General features: G+C 44.2%; 1 protein-coding gene across 1 annotated transcript in view; it reads right to left on the reverse strand.

Moving 5' to 3' along the window:
- LOC138646191 (olfactory receptor 1C1-like) overlaps nucleotides 1-15,124 on the reverse strand; it is a 32,882-nt gene extending 17,758 nt beyond the window's left edge. Inside the window, exon 1 of the mRNA XM_069735654.1 lies at nucleotides 15,050-15,124. Within this exon, the coding sequence (XP_069591755.1) occupies nucleotides 15,050-15,124 (75 nt within the window). The remainder of the gene's footprint in view (nucleotides 1-15,049) is intronic.
- Nucleotides 15,125-19,234: the final 4,110 nt, after the last annotated feature.

Here is a 19,234-nt window from a genome sequence, read left to right on the forward strand (position 1 = left end):
TCAGACCTTGGAAACATATCTGAGATGTTTTGTTTCTGCTGACCAGGATGATTGGGTGTCCTTTTTGCCGTTGGCTGAGTTCGCCCTTAATAATCGGGCCAGCTCGGCTACCTTGGTTTCTCCATTTTTTTGCAATTCTGGGTTCCATCCTCGTTTCTCTTCAGGACAGGTTGAGTCTTCGGACTGTCCTGGTGTGGATTCTGTGGTGGACAGTGTGCAGCAGATCTGGACTCAGGTAGTGGACAATTTGACCTTGTCCCAGGAGAAGGCTCAACTTTTCGCTAATCGCAGACGCCGTGTGGGTCCCCGACTTCGTGTTGGGGATCTGGTTTGGTTATCTTCTCATCATATTCCTATGAAGGTTTCCTCTCCTAAATTTAAACCTCGTTTTATTGGTCCGTATAGGATTTCTGAGGTTCTCAATCCTGTGTTTTTTCATTTGACCCTCCCAGACTCCTTTTCCATACATAATGTATTCCATAGGTCGTTGTTGCGGAGATACGTGGCACCTATGGTTCCATCTGTTGAGCCTCCTGCCCCCGTTTTGGTGGAGGGGGAATTGGAGTATATTGTGGAGAAGATTTTGGATTCTCGTGTTTCTAGACGGAAACTCCAGTATCTGGTTAAATGGAAGGGTTATGCTCAGGAAGATAATTCCTGGGTTTTTGCCTCTGATGTTCATGCTTCCGATCTTGTTCGTGCCTTTCATGCGGCTCATCCTGGTCGGCCTGGGGGCTCTGGTGAGGGTTCGGTGACCCCTCCTCAAGGGGGGGGTACTGTTGTGAATTCTGTGGCTGAATTCACTCCTGTGGTCACAAGTGGTACTGCAGCTTCTGAGCTTCCTTCCTCAGGTGTTCTGGTGAGCTCGTTAACTGCTTCGTTACTTAACTCCGCCTGATGCTGCTATCCCTGCTCCTTGTCAATGTTCCAGTGTTGGATCTGAGCTTCTCCTGATTGTTCCTGTGACCTGCTGCTCTGTATAGCTAAGTGCTTTTTTGCTATTTTGTTGTTTTTTTTCTGTCCAGCTTGTCTTTTGTTTTGCTGGTAGCTCTGAGAAGCAAAGGGTGTACCGCCGTGCCGTTAGTTCGGCACGGTGGGTCTTTTTTGCCCCCTTTGCGTGGTTTTTGCTTTAGGGTTTTTTGTAGACTGCAAAGTTCGCTTTACTATCCTCGCTCTGTCTAAGATTATCGGGCCCCACTTTGCTGAATCTATTTCATCCCTACGTTTTGTCTTTTCATCTTACTCACAGTCATTATATGTGGGGGGCTGCCTTTTCCTTTGGGTATTTCTCTGGGGGCAAGTCAGGCCTATTTTTCTATCTTCAGGCTAGCTAGTTTCTTAGGCTGTGCCGAGTTGCATAGGTAGTTGCTAGGCGCAATCCACAGCCGCTATTAGTTGTGTTTAGGATAGGATCAGGTGTGCAGTCTACAGAGTTTCCACGTCTCAGAGCTCGTTCTTTTGTTTTTTGGTATTTGTCAGATCACTGTGTGCGCTCGGATCGCTAGGCACACTGTGTCTCTGGATTGCCTTCATTACACCTTTCATTAGCAGACATAACACCTGCCCATACAGTACAGACCAAAAGTTTGGACACACCTTCTCATTTAAAGATTTTTCTGTATTTTCATGACTATGAAAATTGTACATTCACACTGAAGGCATCAAAACTGTGAATTAACACATGTGGAATTATATACTTAACAAAAAAGTGTGAAATAACTGAAAATATGTCTTATATTCTAGGTTCTTCAAGTAAAGTAGCCACCTTTTGCTTTGATGACTGCTTTGCACACTCTTGGCATTCTCTTGATGAGCATCAAGAGGTAGTCACCGGGAATGGTCTTCACTTCACAGATGTGCTCTGTCAGGTTTAATAAGTGGGATTTCTTGCCTTATAAATGGGGTTGGGACCATCAGTTGTGTTGTGCAGAAGTCTGGTGGATATACAGCTGATAGTCCTACTGAATAGACTGTTAGAATTTGTATTATGGCAAGAAAAAATCAGCTAAGTAAAGAAAAACGAGTGGCCACCATTACTTTAAGAAATGAAGGTCAGTCAGTCCGAAAACGTCTCCAAGTGCAGTGGCAAAAACCATCAAGCACTACAAAGAAACTGGCTCACATGTGGACCGCCCCAGGAAAGGAAGACCAAGAGTCACCTCTGCTTCTGAGGATAAGTTTATCCCAGTCACCAGCCTCAGAAATCGCAGGTTAACAGCAGCTCAGATTAACGACCAGGTTAATGCCACACAGAGTTCTGAGCATGCGCGGGGTAAGACCTCTCATTGGAGGTCGGGGGTCACATGCTCAGGTACTGTAGCAGCTCCCATTGGTCCTCTAGGAAGGTCCTGAAGTTTCTGCAGCTATAAAAGGTTTGCTTGGCCGCACGGCCATGCGCTAGTATCAGCTTATGTTATGAGCTTTAGCTACTCAGTGGTCTAGTCTGCTTGTGGTCAGGGTCCAGCTGAAATAAGCCACTAGAATACCAGCACCTCCAGTGAGGAGTTTGTATGGTGAATTCAGGGCTGGCGTAAAGCCATTAGAATTCCGGCTCCACCGGAGAGGAGGTGTTTGTGTGCTTGCTACTCCCTGATCACTGATTGCTTTTGCTCTGTTAGGCAGCTGTGTTCCCCTGTGATGCTAACAGGGCACAGCGTTTTTCCTTCTGTTCGACTCTGTGAAGTAACAGAGTTCGCTTCTACCGCCATATTGTGCCACCATTTGCAAGCAGCAGGTTGGGTTCCTGCACGGTGGACCTCGGGCTGCGAACGCACCAATAATAATATCTAAATATACTCAGTGCATTCCGCCAGCCTCCGAGTTTCGTGTCACGAGCGCGTAATGTTCATGACAAACTCAAAAAAATTTCCCGTTCTCTAATGGAAGCCATTACCTATGAGGAATGGGCTAAACTTCCTCAGTTAGAAGTTCAGAATCTGATGCCTGGCTACGCATCATGTTTGCATCAGGTCATAACAGCCAAAGGTAAAACAGGTCATAACATCTAGAGGTGCCCTGCTAAGTACTAAAGATGGTCATCATGAAGGGGTTAATAATTCTGGGACTGCAGCAGACAGTAAAAGTGGCATTTTGTGCTGCATTTGGAGGAATAACTCCTTATGTAAATTGTGTGCAGTGATCTCCTTTTTTCTTGGTTCATTGGATTATTACAAACTGCAGAAAGTTTGTAAATTTTACTAATAATTTTAATTTACATATAACAATTCAGATCACTTAGCAATCCAGCTTTACCGTGAAGTAAACATAAAGTATATGCATTTTAATATAAGATTTTGGTCTGAGAAGTAATAACTATGATATCAGTGATAATGATGTTTCTTGGGATTATTAACACAATTCTAAAAATGTAATTAAATGTTCATATAAAAAGAACATTTAAAATTATGTTTTATTTCTAAGTCTGATACTGGTCTCCAGACTCTAATAAGGCAGAAAACATGAGCTTAAAGCAAGCTAATTTCCCTAAAGAATACCTGTAATGGCCAAGGTGAAACCTACGTATGGGAAATAATTGATCATTGTTCTCAAATTCACTCGTTTACAATTCACTAGAATATCAAAACATTTAATACAAAGTTTATTCTAAACCCTCATCGCTTACAGAAGCCTACTGTTTTATAAGTAGTTATTCTTTAAATATTTTGGCCCATATTCATTAATGACTGCTATTTTGTATAACGGTCTCAATGAAGGGGGCATTGGAGTAAGATAAGAAAAACTCAATGATGGGTCCTTGCATCTTAATGAATTTGGTGCATCCTACAACTCTTATGCACCGGCTACTGTCAGAAGCGTTACTAGTACATTTCTGGTGAAATTTATACCATTTTTGTAGCAAAAACTATGATCATTGGGTCAAATTATTTTCGCTATGTCCTGTCCCATCCCAAAATCCCTCCTGATTGCTAAAGTAGGTATATTGCTTGCAAAAGAACTGCTTAGTAGTGTTGAGCATTCCGATACCGCAAGTATCGGGTATCGGCCGATATTTGCGGTATCGGAATTCCGATACCGAGTTCCGATATTTTTGTGATATCGTGAATCGGTATTGGGATTTAGATTAATGTGTAAAATAAAGAATAAAAATAAAAAATATTGATATACTTACCCTCGGACGGGCCCTGGTTGTCACCGCTGCAATCGCCATGTTTTCCTTCCTATGAATGAGCTTGATAAGTACCTTCGATGACGTCGCGGCTTGTGATTGGTCGCTGAGCGGTCATGTGACTGCTCACGCGACCAATCACAAGCCGCGACGTCATCGAAGGTTATTAACGCGCTCATTCCTAAGAAAGAACGCGTTAAGGACCTTCGATGACGTCGCGGCTTGTGATTGGTCGCGTGAGCGGTCACATGACCACTCAGCGACCAATCACAAGCCGCGACGTCATCGAAGGTCATTAAAGCGCTCATTTTTAGGAAGAAAAGCATGGCGATTGCAGCGGTGACAACCAGGGCCCGTCCGAGGGTAAGTATATCAATATTTTTTATTTTTATTCTTTATTTTACACATTAATATGGATCCCAGGGCCTGAAGGAGAGTTTCCTCTCCTTCAGACCCTGGGAACCATTACGGATACCTTCCGATATTTGTGTCCCATTGACTTGTATTGGTATCGGATATCGGTATCGGCGATATCCGATATTTTTCGGATATCGGCTGATACCATCCGATACCGATACTTTCAAATATCGGACGGTATCGCTCAACACTACTGCTTAGTATTATAGCTTCTATCATGAAGTCATTGAGAGCACATTGCACTTTAATCAGTTGCACCAAAAATGTCTCCGTAGGGCCAATATCTTAAGCTGGAATTAAATATGAGGCATTTGATGTTGTTATTGAATCAAAACCAGAATTAGATTTAAGAATATGTGCACATGGTGTCTTTTTCAGGTGGGTTTCTGAGTAGACGCATAATACAGCACTAAACAATGAAAAGATGAACATTTGCACTATGATGTCAAAACAACTTAAGGCTGTGCTTCCAAAGTGGCTAAAGGAAGTGACCAGTCCAGTCTTTTTGAGGCCTTAGACCTTATCATCTCCTGACTCTGCTCTTGGCAGAGCATCTTCAGCATGTGCCCCAGGTGCTACAATAGGTAGTTAAAGCCCAGCTCACTATCTATTCTGACAAATGCCAGATGGGTGTGCTATAACAGGGACATCAGGTGTAAAGTGGGTGCATTCATCTAAAACCACCAAGAACAGAAACCATTACTCAATGGCCTTGCTCAGTCAACCAAAATTAGGTTGCATATTTTTAAGGAAGGCAAAATAATATCAAAAGTTTATCCCCAATTACAGTAGAGTAAGCTCGTCACTGACCATACCAATAGAAGGTATGCTTGCAACCTCATCTGGATGTGTGAGTTCACATTCTTCCGGTTGAAAACCAAGCTAGCCCAGAGCCAAGTCCCATGTGCTCCCAACCTACGCCACCAGTACATTGTCCAAATATACGGATCAGATATTGGACTGGAAGCCATACTCAGCCAAATAAAGGCATAAGGTCAGGAATGCTCGATAGCCTATGTCTGCTGGAACTGTTGTACTAGGAGAGGGCATAGGCCACAACAGAAAAAGAATGCTTGGCCATAGTCTATGACCTGGAAAAATTGCAGCCATACTTGTATAGCAAGGAGTTCATGGTTCTAACTGACCACATTCGCTTAAGTTGGCTAAATTGGACTGCTGGGGACAATGGACATTCACTGCCATGGAATTTGGCCTTACAGTCCTATCATTTTTCTGTCTCACATAAAAACGGCAAAGATCATGGAAATGTCAATGGACATTCCCGACAAGTGGAAAAGGATGATTGAATGCCTATCACATCTGGCAGCCTCGTTAACATTGACCCATACCAGGATCCAACAGTATTCTGAACTAATTAAGAAGCAGGAATAATGTGATGAGCAAAAGCTTGCCCCTTGTTCGGGGGTGAATTATTCTTAATAATGCCAGATGTACTATTCCTTCTTTTAGTAAGTCAAGGGACATAAACTATGTTTTCATGTGAGACTGTCCAGTGACCTTTCTTTTATGTTAATATGTGGAATGCCTGCTGATTATGGATTGCATCAATCCCCTGTGGTGTAATTGTCTGCATCATTTGGAGGACAATTATGCAGTCTAATTGAACTAAAAAACAGTGAGACACAATGCCCTGGAATGGGAGCTGAGGGATGTAAAAAAAAGGGGTTGTCCTGTCACTGGTGTGATTTTTCAGCCCAGGGACCATGGTTTAAGCTGGTTGATTACAGAACTGCTCTACTGCCCATTACTGAGCCCTTGAATTTGTTTGGATAACCCAGGCTGGGACAATCCGGTCACCTAGCCACATACCTAACTGTGCTCAGTTAGCTTTCTAAGCTTGCCTCTACCTCCTCTTTGTGGTGCCCAACAAAAGTGTGGTGTTGCTGGTTGGAGTATTTTGACCTGGACACCCTGAAATCACAGAGGTTTTAATTCTTGCTGAGAAAATAGAAGGGTGAGAATCTCACTTGCACCGTCTTGTGTCCTTACTAGGAATGTAGTATAGGCTGTAAACTTTTGGTGACCCAATAAAGTTTTAGCCTAGGATGATTCCCCCAACCCAGTGTCTCTGTAGTTCTGCTCACAGGTAAGGACTATGGGCGTTCATTGGAATGAGCCCATGCATTTTTTTTAAAGATAGCCAGGCCAGTGGACGAGGTCACCCACTGACACTTGTGTCTCCACATACAGCACCATGGAATCAATTGTATTCTAAATCTAAATAATATAATAAATGTAATGCTGCTGCAGTGCAGTAAAGCACAACCTCCCCCAGGGGATGCTGGTGAGAGGAGAGGGGTTGCACACACAGTGTAACACCACTGAGCAGCAGCACAAGCGCCACATGGTGGCGAAAAAGTAGTGAGACGGGCTGAGTCAGAAACAATCAGGACAAGAAGTACCAGAGGTCACAGCAATACACGTGATGAAATATAATCCAGAAGTCAGAGCCAGACGAGAGCAGAGACAACCAAAATGAGAGACAGTCAAACAGGTCAGAATACAAGCCGGGTCACATACCAAGAGGTCAAAGAACAGGGAGAGAATGCTAAGACAAGCAGGATGGCAGGAAAAGGAATTCACGGGAACAGAGTAAACGGGTAGAGAACAAAAACACGGTATCAAGGGGTCAGCTGCTCTTGCCTGGGAGCATGAACTATCACTGACACAGGTCTGCAGGCACAGCAGACTGAAATAGCCACACAAAACCGAAAACAAGGCAGAAAAGGTTAACCCCCGCATGACCAGACCAGGGAGAAAATAACAAGAAACAAACCCCGGCCTGGATCATGACAACAATAATAATAGAGTTGGGCAAATTTATTCGAGTGAAACTCACAGTATTACAGAAGGGGCTATCCTTCTGTCCAATCCCCAACTGGGACAGTTTCCACTTGGAAAAGGACTGCCAGCGTTTTTACAGCTCCTATCGATTGAAGACTCATTTTGGCTTGCTGAATGAGACCTCTGCAAACATTATGTCTGCACCAGGGGGACATCTCAGTTCCTGAGCTTTCCATATTTTCTCTGGGACTACAAAATTCCAGTACATTCAACCCACCACGTACCATTCATGCAGCTGAAACCTTCATCACACTGATAAACAAAGACATTAAACAATTGTCACATCAAGAAAACTTGGGCTTTTTCCTCACACACCAGAACCTCTCTATAGAGGAAAAATGAGCTCTTGGATCATTACAGAGCAGCAAACAGATTACAATCAAGCCTGCAGACAAAGGAGAGGCCACTGTAGTCATGGACTCCACCATGTACTGTGACGCGATAACCCGCCAGCTATCAGACTCTACCACATACACAAGGATCCATGGAGACCCCATTAATACCATCAATCATAAAATCTGGGCTTTACTCACAACATAGCTAAACAACAAAACCATTGGCCAGAAGACAGCCACATTTCTGACTAACTCCCACCCAGTAACACCAGTCTTCTAAGTTCTACCCAAAATCCATAAAATACTCTCAAATCCCACGGGCCAAACGATAGTGTCCTCCACCAACTAAATCATATCTCCTCTGTCCATCTACCTCTAAAAAATCCTGACCCCACTGACCAAGACCGCACACTCATTCATACTGAAAGTAGGTAATGTTCTCAGCATTATCAGTCACTTGACCACTATACCAGTGAAGAGGCTTCTTGTGACTCTCTATGTAAACAGTCTAGACCCCTCTATTACTCAAGCTGTATTACACTTCCTTTCTCAGTCTAATATTACTACCAACTCCATTCGATTATGTCAGGACCTTCTCTTACTGACACTTCATGAGAATTTCTTCCTATTCAGGGACATTATTTATGTACAGAAATGTGGGACTGCCATGGGCTCAAACGTGGCACCAGCTTATGCCAATGCCTGTATGAATCGATTTGAAGAACAGCACATTTACACCCACAAGCTCTTCAGACAACACTGCATCAACAATATCTTCTGCATTTGTCATGGAACACACGAGTCTCTGACATTATATTTCACCCACTTGAAATCCATCAGGCCGGACCTCCTGTTCACACTCAACCACAGTACTAATGGTATTTCGTTCCTGGACACACTCTTCATTAAGGATCCATGTGGCCTACTCACTACTGACCTATTTCCTAAACCCACAGACTCAAACAGTATTCTACAGTCTACACTACTCAAAAGCATTAGTGGAAACATGATCATTTACTAAACTGTGACCGAATTTTTCCGACTTTGAGTAAAAATGCTTGTGAAAGCGAACATGAATTCAAATGTGCTATATTTGTGATGAATTTGAGATTGACGAATGTTTTCCGAACAAGTTCGTTCATCTCTATTTATAACATCTGATCTACTGCATAGCCATGTCAGACAACAGGGGAAGCGACAGGCATTGCAGATCTGATCTCTTCCTCCAGAAGCACTCACAGTTCAAAATCCATAAGATGTTGTTAGGGTTGGCGGAACACACTGAGTATATATATAAGAAATAATAGGTGCGTTCGCAACCTGGGGTCCACCGCGCAGGAGAGTAACCTGCTGCTAGAATTGGCAGCACTATATGGTGGTATAAGCGAGCTCTGTTACTTCACAGAATCGCATAGATAGCAAAACGCTGTGCCCTGTTAACCTCACAGAGGATCACAGCTACCTAACTGAGCAGAAAGCAACAGTGGTCACGCAGTCAGCAAAGCACACAAACACCTCCTCTCCGGTGGAGCCGGAATTCTAGCAGCTATACGCCAGCCCTGAATTCAAACACACAGAACTCCTCACCGGAGGTGCCGGTATTCTAGAGGCTTATTTCAGCCAACCCTGACCTCATGCAGACATGACCACAAAAGCAGCAAAGCCCATGACATAGGTTGATACTAGCGCATGGTCGTGCGGCTATGCAAACCTTTCAAAGCTGAAGAAGACAAGGACGTTCCTAGTGGTCCAATAGGAGCAGCAACAGGACCTAAGCATGTGATCCCCGACCTCCAATGGGAGGTCGTCTCGTGGGCATGCTCAGATGGGAAAATCAGGACTTAGTCCCAGAAAGACCTGCTCGCTGCTGATCATTGCTGGCTACAAAAGTAGAGCCTGGAAGGGCAGTAGTAACCAGTCGTCCAGTATCAGCCTGAGCCAGATGCTGGGACCGACGTCTCCGCTGAGCAGGCTCCACTGCGGCTGGAGAAGAATGGGAGACCGCAGCAGACATGGTTCGAGATTCCCCCTGTGCAGCGGCGGGAACTTGTCACCTAACAGATGTATCTGTATTTTATTCTTTTTATTGGTCCATCTTTTGCAGATTGGTTGTGTTCTCTGTGTATGTCAGAATGCAAGAAACAACAGGTGCTCAAAAAAGTCGGTTGGTGGCAAAAAGTGTGGTGTGGATGTGGGCTGCAGTTAGCTCATGGTCAGTCTATTGCAATAGGTGATTGGACAATTGACTGTGAGAAGTGGAGTCATCCCTTTAAATCTGCATTCAAGTTACATGTCGTGAACTCGTTATATTCAATAAACACTCAAATAAATTTGACCTTCTCTAATGGAAGCCATTACCTATGAGGAATGAGCTAACATTCCTTGCTTAGAATTTCAGAATCTGATGCCTGGCTACGCATCATATTTGCTTCAGGTCATAACAGCCAAAAGTAAAACAGGTCATAGCATCTAGAGGTGCCCTGCTAAGTACTAAAGATGGTCATCATGAAGGGGTTAATAATTCTGAGACTGCAGCAGACAGTAAAAGTGGCATTTTGTGCTGAATTTGGAAGAATAACTTCTTATGTAAATTGTGTGCAGTTATTTAGATGTTTCTTGGTTCATTGGTTTATTACAAATGGCAGAAATTTTGTACATTTTGCCAATAATCTTAATTTACATATAAAAATTCAGATCACTTAGCAATCCAGCTTTTCCGTGAAGGAAAAATAAAGTATATGCATTATAATATTCCGGTAAGATTTTGGTCTGAGAAGAAATAACTATGATATCAGTGGTAATGATGTTTCTTGGGATTATTAACACAATTCTAAAAATGTAATTAAATGTTCATATAAAAAGAACATTTAAAATTACGTTTTATTTCTAAGTGTGATACTGGTCTCCAGGCTCTAATAAGGCAGAAAACATGAGCTTAAAACAAGCTAATTTCCCTAAAGAATACCTGTAATGGCCAAGATGAAACATATTCACTAGAATATCAAAACATTTAATACAAAGTTTATTCTAAACCCTCATCGCTTACAGAAGCCTACTGTTTATAAGTAGTTATTCTTTAAATATTTTGGCCCATATTCATTAAGACTGCTATTTTGTATAACAGTCTCAATGAAGGGGGCATTGGAGTAAGATAAGAAAAATTCAACGATGGGTCCTTGCATCTTAATGAATTTGGTGCATCCTTCTACTCTTATCCACCGGCAACAGTCAGAAACGTTACTAGTAAATTTCTGGTGAAATTTAAACCATTTTTGTAGCAAAAACTATGATCATTTTGTTAAATTGGCCTTGCTATGTCCTGCCCCATCCCAAAATCCCTCCTGATTGCTATAGTAGGTATATTGTTTTCAAAAGAACAGCGTAGTATTATGGCTTCTATCATGAAGTCATTGAGAGCACATTGCACTTTAATCAGTTGCACCAAAAATGTCTCCGTATGGCCAATATCTTAAGTTGTAATTAAATATGAGGCTTTTGATGTTGTTATTGAATCAAAACCAGAATTACATTTAAGAATATGTGCACATGGTGTATTTTTCAGGTGGGTTTCTGAGTAACATAGTAACATAGTAACATAGTTAGTAAGGCCGAAAAAAGACATTTGTCCATCCAGTTCAGCCTATATTCCATCATAATAAATCCCCAGATCTACGTCCTTCTACAGAACCTAATAATTGTATGATACAATATTGTTCTGCTCCAGGAAGACATCCAGGCCTCTCTTGAACCCCTCGACTGAGTTCACCATCACCACCTCCTCAGGCAAGCAATTCCAGATTCTCACTGCCCTAACAGTAAAGAATCCTCTTCTATGTTGGTGGAAAAACCTTCTCTCCTCCAGACGCAAAGAATGCCCCCTTGTGCCCGTCACCTTCCTTGGTATAAACAGATCCTCAGCGAGATATTTGTATTGTCCCCTTATATACTTATACATGGTTATTAGATCGCCCCTCAGTCGTCTTTTTTCTAGACTAAATAATCCTAATTTCGCTAATCTATCTGGGTATTGTAGTTCTCCCATCCCCTTTATTAATTTTGTTGCCCTCCTTTGTACTCTCTCTAGTTCCATTATATCCTTCCTGAGCACCGGTGCCCAAAACTGGACACAGTACTCCATGTGCGGTCTAACTAGGGATTTGTACAGAGGCAGTATAATGCTCTCATCATGTGTATCCAGACCTCTTTTAATGCACCCCATGATCCTGTTTGCCTTGGCAGCTGCTGAGTAGATTCATAATACAGCACTAAACAATCAAAAGAATGAACATATGCACTACAATGTCAAAACCACTTGCTGAGCACATGCTCCATCCCTTTGAGCTTTCTTTTAACCGCTTAAGGCTCTGCTTCAAAAGTGACTAAAAGAAGTGACCGGTCCAGTCTGTTTGAGGCCTTAGACCTTATCTTCACCCACCTCTGATCTGGGACGAGTATCTTCAGCATGTGTCATAGGTGCTACAGAAGCTAGCCAAAGCCCAGCTCACTATCTGTTCTGAGAAATGCCAGATGGTGATGGCCGAGGAGCTATGCCTGGGACATCGGGTGTGAAGTGGGTCATTCATACAGAGACATCAAAAATAGAAGCCATTACCCAGTTGCCCTGCTCAGTCAACCATAAAAAGGTTGGGCATTCTAAGGGATGGCATATTATTATCTAAAGTGTATCCCCTATTACAGTACAATAGAAAAGCCCCTCACTGCCCCCGGAGGACAACAAGACAAAGGACCCTCAGACCGGACGCAGGCACTGGAAATTGGGACTGATCATCCCACACGACAACTACAGTAAGTTGGCAGTTATACTGTTCAGACTGACTGTTTGGTGTGGTTTTCCTGTGTTTGTTTCTGCAAAGAGGATCTGAGGTTGTCCCCGATGGTGGGGTGATTCTTGGGTGGAATCATATAGAGGTTTAGTTCCGTTGGGTACCCAGTGTTCGAACCGTACCTCGTAAGGAACGGACACCCCGGATTGACCAGTAATTCTCTTTTTAGTCAAAATATCCTGAAATTCTGATCACTGAGGTGATCGAAGATTGGGTAGGATACGTAACTCAGGAATATATATATATATATATATATATATATATATAACCAGTAGTGTCCGGAGGGATAGTCTAAGACACCCTCCTCCTTTCACTGAGTACCGCATTGGAATTTTGGGTTGTCCCAGTGGGGGACAGACCCGGTGGAACAGTCTGAGTGGCCGCTCCAGTACTGTGCACAACTGAAGTAAGGATATTTAGCTCTAAAGGAGCATCATGTTTTCGTGGAAGAAAAAGAACAGTTTGGATTTGTGTGATGGATGGATCTGATACTGTTAGTCTTATGGTTCAAAGACGGTGAAAGAAATCTGTGAGGAATGCAGGAAAAATATTCTCAATCATGGGTTTTCCTAAGAGCGGGAAGCTGCAGCCTACGCTATGGGACAAAGATATCAGAAAGAACAAAGGAAGGTTAACTGATAATGGTTTGCGTAAGCTCCGTGCCCCTCAACCCCAAAGCACCAATATATCCTGGGTTGCCAAAACTCAGTGCGCCCCCACCCTATGATCCTGCCAGGTGGATTTGTTATGTATACAGAGTTACTAATTCTCAGTGAAGAGAGTTCTGTTACAACTGTGGAGCAAAAAGACCCGGAGTTGTAGCTCTCAACTTTCCCTTGCTAAACGCTGACGGCACTTATTATCCGCCACCGACAGCACCAGTCCCTGATATGCCTAGTATTGCTAGTGGTTATGAGTATCCACCCCCTCCTACTTTAATCACCCGTTCAGAGACAGGATATACAGAGGAGATAGAAGATTTTCAGGAAATGTATTCCAATGTTATTCCTGGACCCCACCGTCATGATGTGCTCTTTAGAATAGGGACAGGGGATCTTACGAAGCAGCACCTTGGGGCCACAGTAAATGCCGCAAATAATCAACTCCACCATGCTGGAGGACTGGCCGCAACAATTTCACAGAAAGGTGGACCCATGATACAGGAAGAATCTAATTCATATATACAAATGTATGGCCAGGTAGAAACAGGACAGGTCGCAGCGACCAGAGCAGGACAGCTGCCGTGCCAATATGTGATACATGCAGTGGGACCACTATATAATCCTACCAACATTCCTAGATCATAACAATTACTTACTGAGGCTGTCCAGAACGCAATCCTGTATGCTTCCTCTGTTCCCCCCGGGACGATGCCTCAACGTTCAATGGCCATACCATTAATCTCTGACGGTATCTTTCAATATCCCAGGAAGGATGCCGCCATGGTCATAGTATCAGCAATAGAGCGGTGTATACAGGAAAACCCCATAAAATTGGAGGAGGTCCGATTTGTCCTCAATAGCCGCCTAACGGCCCATCAGGCAATACAATCTCTAGCTGTAACAGAGCCTCCTGTCCCGCCTCCGCAGCAGATGCCTCTCGTGGCCGTACTACCGCCACCTCCTCCCGTCAGTAATATCAGAGTTTGAAGAGGATGATGTGGAAACTACTCCTGACAGGCCAAAGTATACCCCCTTTTCCCCATTCCAAATATACACACTTTGCAACCAGTTACCCGATCCAGAAAACTCCCCCATGGCCTTTTATAGACAAATGGCAGAGAATCGAGAGATTTATTCCACTTCCCGAAGAGATCTATTACACTTGCTCCAAGTGAAGGCTGGGGAGGGGTAATTTCCAATTATTGAGGGTGGCATAACATATAATGTGAACTTGAATGGGGGAACATATGAGAGTGGTGTTGATTTCTGTAATGCTTTAAAAGTTTGGGCACAAGATAGACTAGCGGACCAAGCTACCTCCCTCACAGATGTCACACAGGACAAGGGGAGACTGCCAAGAAGTTTTATGGGCGTCTTATGGTAGTGTTTAAAGATTTGGGGTTCTCACTGTATAATAAAGCCCATTCACACCTTTTTGTGGCAGCTTTAATGTCTGGCCTCAAATCTGAATTGAAAGAGGCAATAATGTCAGTTAGACCGGACATCGAGACTTCCACTCCGGATGATGCTTTGAAAATAGTAAAAAGTTTTCAGAAGAATTTAGCCTGCTCTGCATCAGCAGGGAAATTAAAGGTTAAACCAGCAGCTGCAGCGATTCCTGCTCCAACTCCAGCCCCCACCCCACCTACAAGCACACAGCTGCCTCCTTATCAGGGGCCTGCACAGCAGATTCCAGTTCCTACCCTCCCACCGTACACAAATCCAGTCCTCTACTCCAATATCTTTTCTGACCCTATGTCTGGGAATCTCGCTCCCCAGCCCTGCCGTGCCAATTCTCACTTGCAGTGCTGGCTGGTTACTTTCAGAGAGATTGTCATACCTCTGCCGACAGATGCTACCCTCAAGTTCCCCCATCCAGTCGTAACCTGAATACTGGGAACTCTGGGGGATACTCTAGTTACAGACAGCCTCAAAATCCTGATAATCGCCTATGCTGAAGGAATGGCCAACAAGGGTCTGCCATCACAATGTCCTCCACAAAACCTAGAGCATGCACATCTGTCACGCTTCCTGTCACGGACACCCTTGTTAAGTTCATGGTAGACACTGGGGCGGCTAATTCCATCAAGTCATCAGATGTACCTACGGATATCCCTATTCAATTCTCAGACCAAGAGCTTGTTTTAATTGGAGTAGATGGCAGACCAAATAAACATACTCTTGCAAAGCCCATTCCCGTGGGACCCTTCCCTGAGGTCACGGCCCAGTTCGTAATCTCTCCCTCATGTCCGGTAAATTTACTGGGGGCAGATTTATTATCACAGTTCCGCTCCAGAATACAATTCCAAGATGATGGTCAGATAGTTCTTACATTACATAACCCCTATGCAGATGAACACAATGAGGAAATCTGTATCCTACACGCCCTTCCCACAGTTGTGATGGCCCTGATAGGCCCAGATCCACCCCCAATAATGACTGAAGACCAGCGATTCACCCCATATCTCTCAAAGATACCACCAAAACTTTGGTCAAAAGGGTCAGATGATATAGGGAAAATGCCTGTAGAACCAGTAAATATGTTTCTCAAACCTGGTGCCCCTTTTCCCAAAGTCCATCGATACCCTTCGAAACATGATCAGGAGCGGGGCCTCAAGGGGCAAATACAAACGTTACTCGATAATGGTGCCCTGGTACCCTGTGTTTCCCCATGTAACATGCCCTTGTTTCCCGTTAAGAAAAAGACCCTACCCGGCCAACGCCCTGTGTACCGGCTGGTACAAGATCCAGTTAATGCAGCTACTGTTCTGGAAACTCCAGTGGTGCCTAATCCACATACTCTTTTGTCCCAGATACCTCAGTATTCTGCTTGGTTCACAGCCATCGACCTTGCCAATGCCTTCTTCAGCATTCCATTACACTAAGATTGCCAGTTTCTGTTTGCATACACCTATCAGGGACGACAATTGATGCGAACAGTTATTCCACAAGGGGCCCAAAACAGTCTCAATCAGTTTGCAAAAATTCTGGGCGAGTGTCTTTTACCCTGGCAGTTAGATCACCCCTATGTCACATTGCTTCAGTATGTGGATGATCTTTTGTTGTGTGCACGAACAGAGAAGGAAGCCATTGCTGCCACTTTTAGTCTCCTCAAGTATCTGGCAGTTCTGAACTGTCGGGTTTCTGCCTCAAAACTTCAATTCTGCCTTGGTCAAGTGATATTTTTGGGTCACTGTCTCCTTCAGGGTGTCAGACACCTCACAGAAGAAAGAAAGACAGCCGTCAGCTCCCTTCCTTTTCTGAAAGATGAGACTGAACTCCAGCGTTTTCTTGGACTATGTACTTATTGTCATCAGTGGATACCGGACGCATCCCGCATAATGCAACCTCTCTACAATGCCTTAAAAGATGGTATAATGAACTATACGGAGAGATCACCGGTTGATATAGAAAGCCTTTATCGTGCCTTCCCTGAATTAAAGTGGCTTATTGCTTCCACCCCTGCCTTGGGCATCCCAGACTATACTTGACCATTCCATTTGTATGCGTCTGGGAATGAAGGACACGTAGCAGGGGTACTCACACAGTCATATGGCAATAGACAACGGCCAGTGGGCTATTATTTGGCCCGCCTCGACCCCGTGGCTTGAGCATCACCAAGTTGCATGAAGGCAGTTCACGCCACTCACTCGTTACTTGACAAGACTGCAGACATAATTCTTAGACATGAGACGCACAATTTTGCCCCGCATGATATTGCGGCAACACTGACACTCCAACAGCCAAGACATCTGACTGTGCAACAACATTTGCGGCTGCAATGTTCACTCCTTTTGCCTGACTATATCAAGTTGCATCGCTGTACTACAATCAACCCCCCTACTTTACTGCCAGTTCCCAAGAAAGATGGCAGTGATGAGGATTACCTCCAACACGACTGTTCCCAACTCCTGACTGAAGAAACAGCTACTCTATCAAATGTCAGTGAAAATCCACTTCCAAATCCTGATCTGGTGTTATACACGGATGGTTCAAGATATGCTGATGAGTTTGGCAGATTCCACACTGGATACGCTGTTGTTATGGAAGACACTGTAGTGCACGCAGCTGCACTCCCTCCCTCCCTGTCAGGACAAGAAGCAGAACTTCAGGCTGTGTCTACTGCATGTATTTTGGCCAAGGACAGGCGGGCTAATATATACATGGACTCACGGTATGCATTTGGTATTGCTCATGATTTTGGAGCTCTATGGGCCAATCGAGGGTTTATTACTACTGCCGGAACCCCAGTGAAGAATGCTGAAGCTGTTAAAACCCTCATGGATTCAATAAAATTACCTACCCAGGTAGCCAAGGTCAAAGCGCACGGTCCGTGGAACAGTCCACAGACTGTTGGTAACGCCTTTGCGGATATGCAAGCAAAATCCGCTGCTCTTCTGCCAGTTGAACCGACCATACCAGCTATGGTGACCACACGCTCTCAGTGTAAACAGTTACAAGAGACACTGACTCTACAGGAACCTGATGATCTACACCAGACTGAGGTTTTCTGTAGGACCCCGTGAGACCGCTTAATGACGATACAGAGAATGTCTCCAAAGAAAGACGTGAAGCAGTGGAAGGCTGATGGAGCACGTATGGACAATGGTCTCTGGAAAAAGGACCAACTTGTGTGTCTCCCAAAGTGGATGTACCCTGCTATTGCCACGTGGGCACATGGGCCCACACATCGATGAAAAAACCAGGCCCTTGCCCTGGTGCAAAAATTCTACTGGGCTCCAGGTATTTCAACAGTCCTGACAGCACTCAACCATGCATGTAATATCTGTCAGACCTGCAATCTGGATCAACTTCAACGTGTACCCCCGAAGCACCTTGCTATTCTTTCCAAAGGCTCCAGGTGGACCACATCATGTTGCCTAAGTCTGGAAGGTATGAATATTGTCTGGTGGTTGTCGACATGTTCTCCAGTTGGCCGGAGCATTCCCCGTTACCAATATGACTGCAAAAACCACAGCGAAGAAACTGATGATGGAAGTCATATGCAGATATGGTGTCCCAGAAGTTATTGAAAGTGACCAAGGCCTGGCCTTTTCTTCTCATGTGTATCAGGAGGTTCTGACAATGCTTGGATCCACTGTAGCCCTCCATACTCCGTACCATCCACAATCCAGTACTCCGTACCATGCACAATTTGGAAATCACGAGGTCAACCCCGAAGGGTCACTTCAGATCCTCCCCCAACAACCACACCACCAAAAGGTATGCCTGTAACCTCATCCGGACCCAAGAATGTGAGTTAACATTCTTCCACTTGAAAACCAAGCTAGCCCAGAGCCCAGTCCTCTGTGTTCCCCACCTCCACCACATACAGATCATATATCGGACTGGAAGTCATACTCAGCCAAATAAGGGCTGACGTTCGGGAATTCTCGATAGCCTATGTCTCCTGTTGTACCAGGAGAGGGTATAGGCCACAATAGAAAGAGAATGCTTGGCCATAGTCTGTGACCTGGAAAAATTGCAGCCAAACCTGTACAGCAAGGAGTTTGCGATCATAAATGACCACAATTCGCTTAAGTTGGCTTAATCGGACTGCTGGGAACAATGGACGTTTACTCAGATAGGGTTTGGCCTTTCAGTTCTAAAATTTTTCTGCATCACATAAAAACTGAAAAGATCATGGAAATGTCGATGGACGCAAACACGGAGGGAACATACAAACTCTTTGCAGATGTTGTCCTTGGTGGGATTTGAACCCAGGACTCCAGAGCTGCAAGGATGCTATGCTAACCACTGCGCCACTGTGCTGCCCCTGAATGAATGAATGAATGAATGAGGATAACAGATTGCATCAGTTCCCTGTGGTGTACTAGCCTGCGTCATTTGGAAGACAATTATGCATTCTAATTGAACTAGCAAACAACGAGGGAACAGCCATGATGATCTCCCTCCAAACCTGTGGGGCACAGTGCCCTGAAATGGGAGCTGAGGGATATAAAAAGGGCCTATTCTGTCGCTGGT

The sequence above is a fragment of the Ranitomeya imitator genome, chromosome 7 (assembly GCF_032444005.1).
Source record: "Ranitomeya imitator isolate aRanImi1 chromosome 7, aRanImi1.pri, whole genome shotgun sequence".
NCBI lineage: Eukaryota > Metazoa > Chordata > Amphibia > Anura > Dendrobatidae > Ranitomeya > Ranitomeya imitator.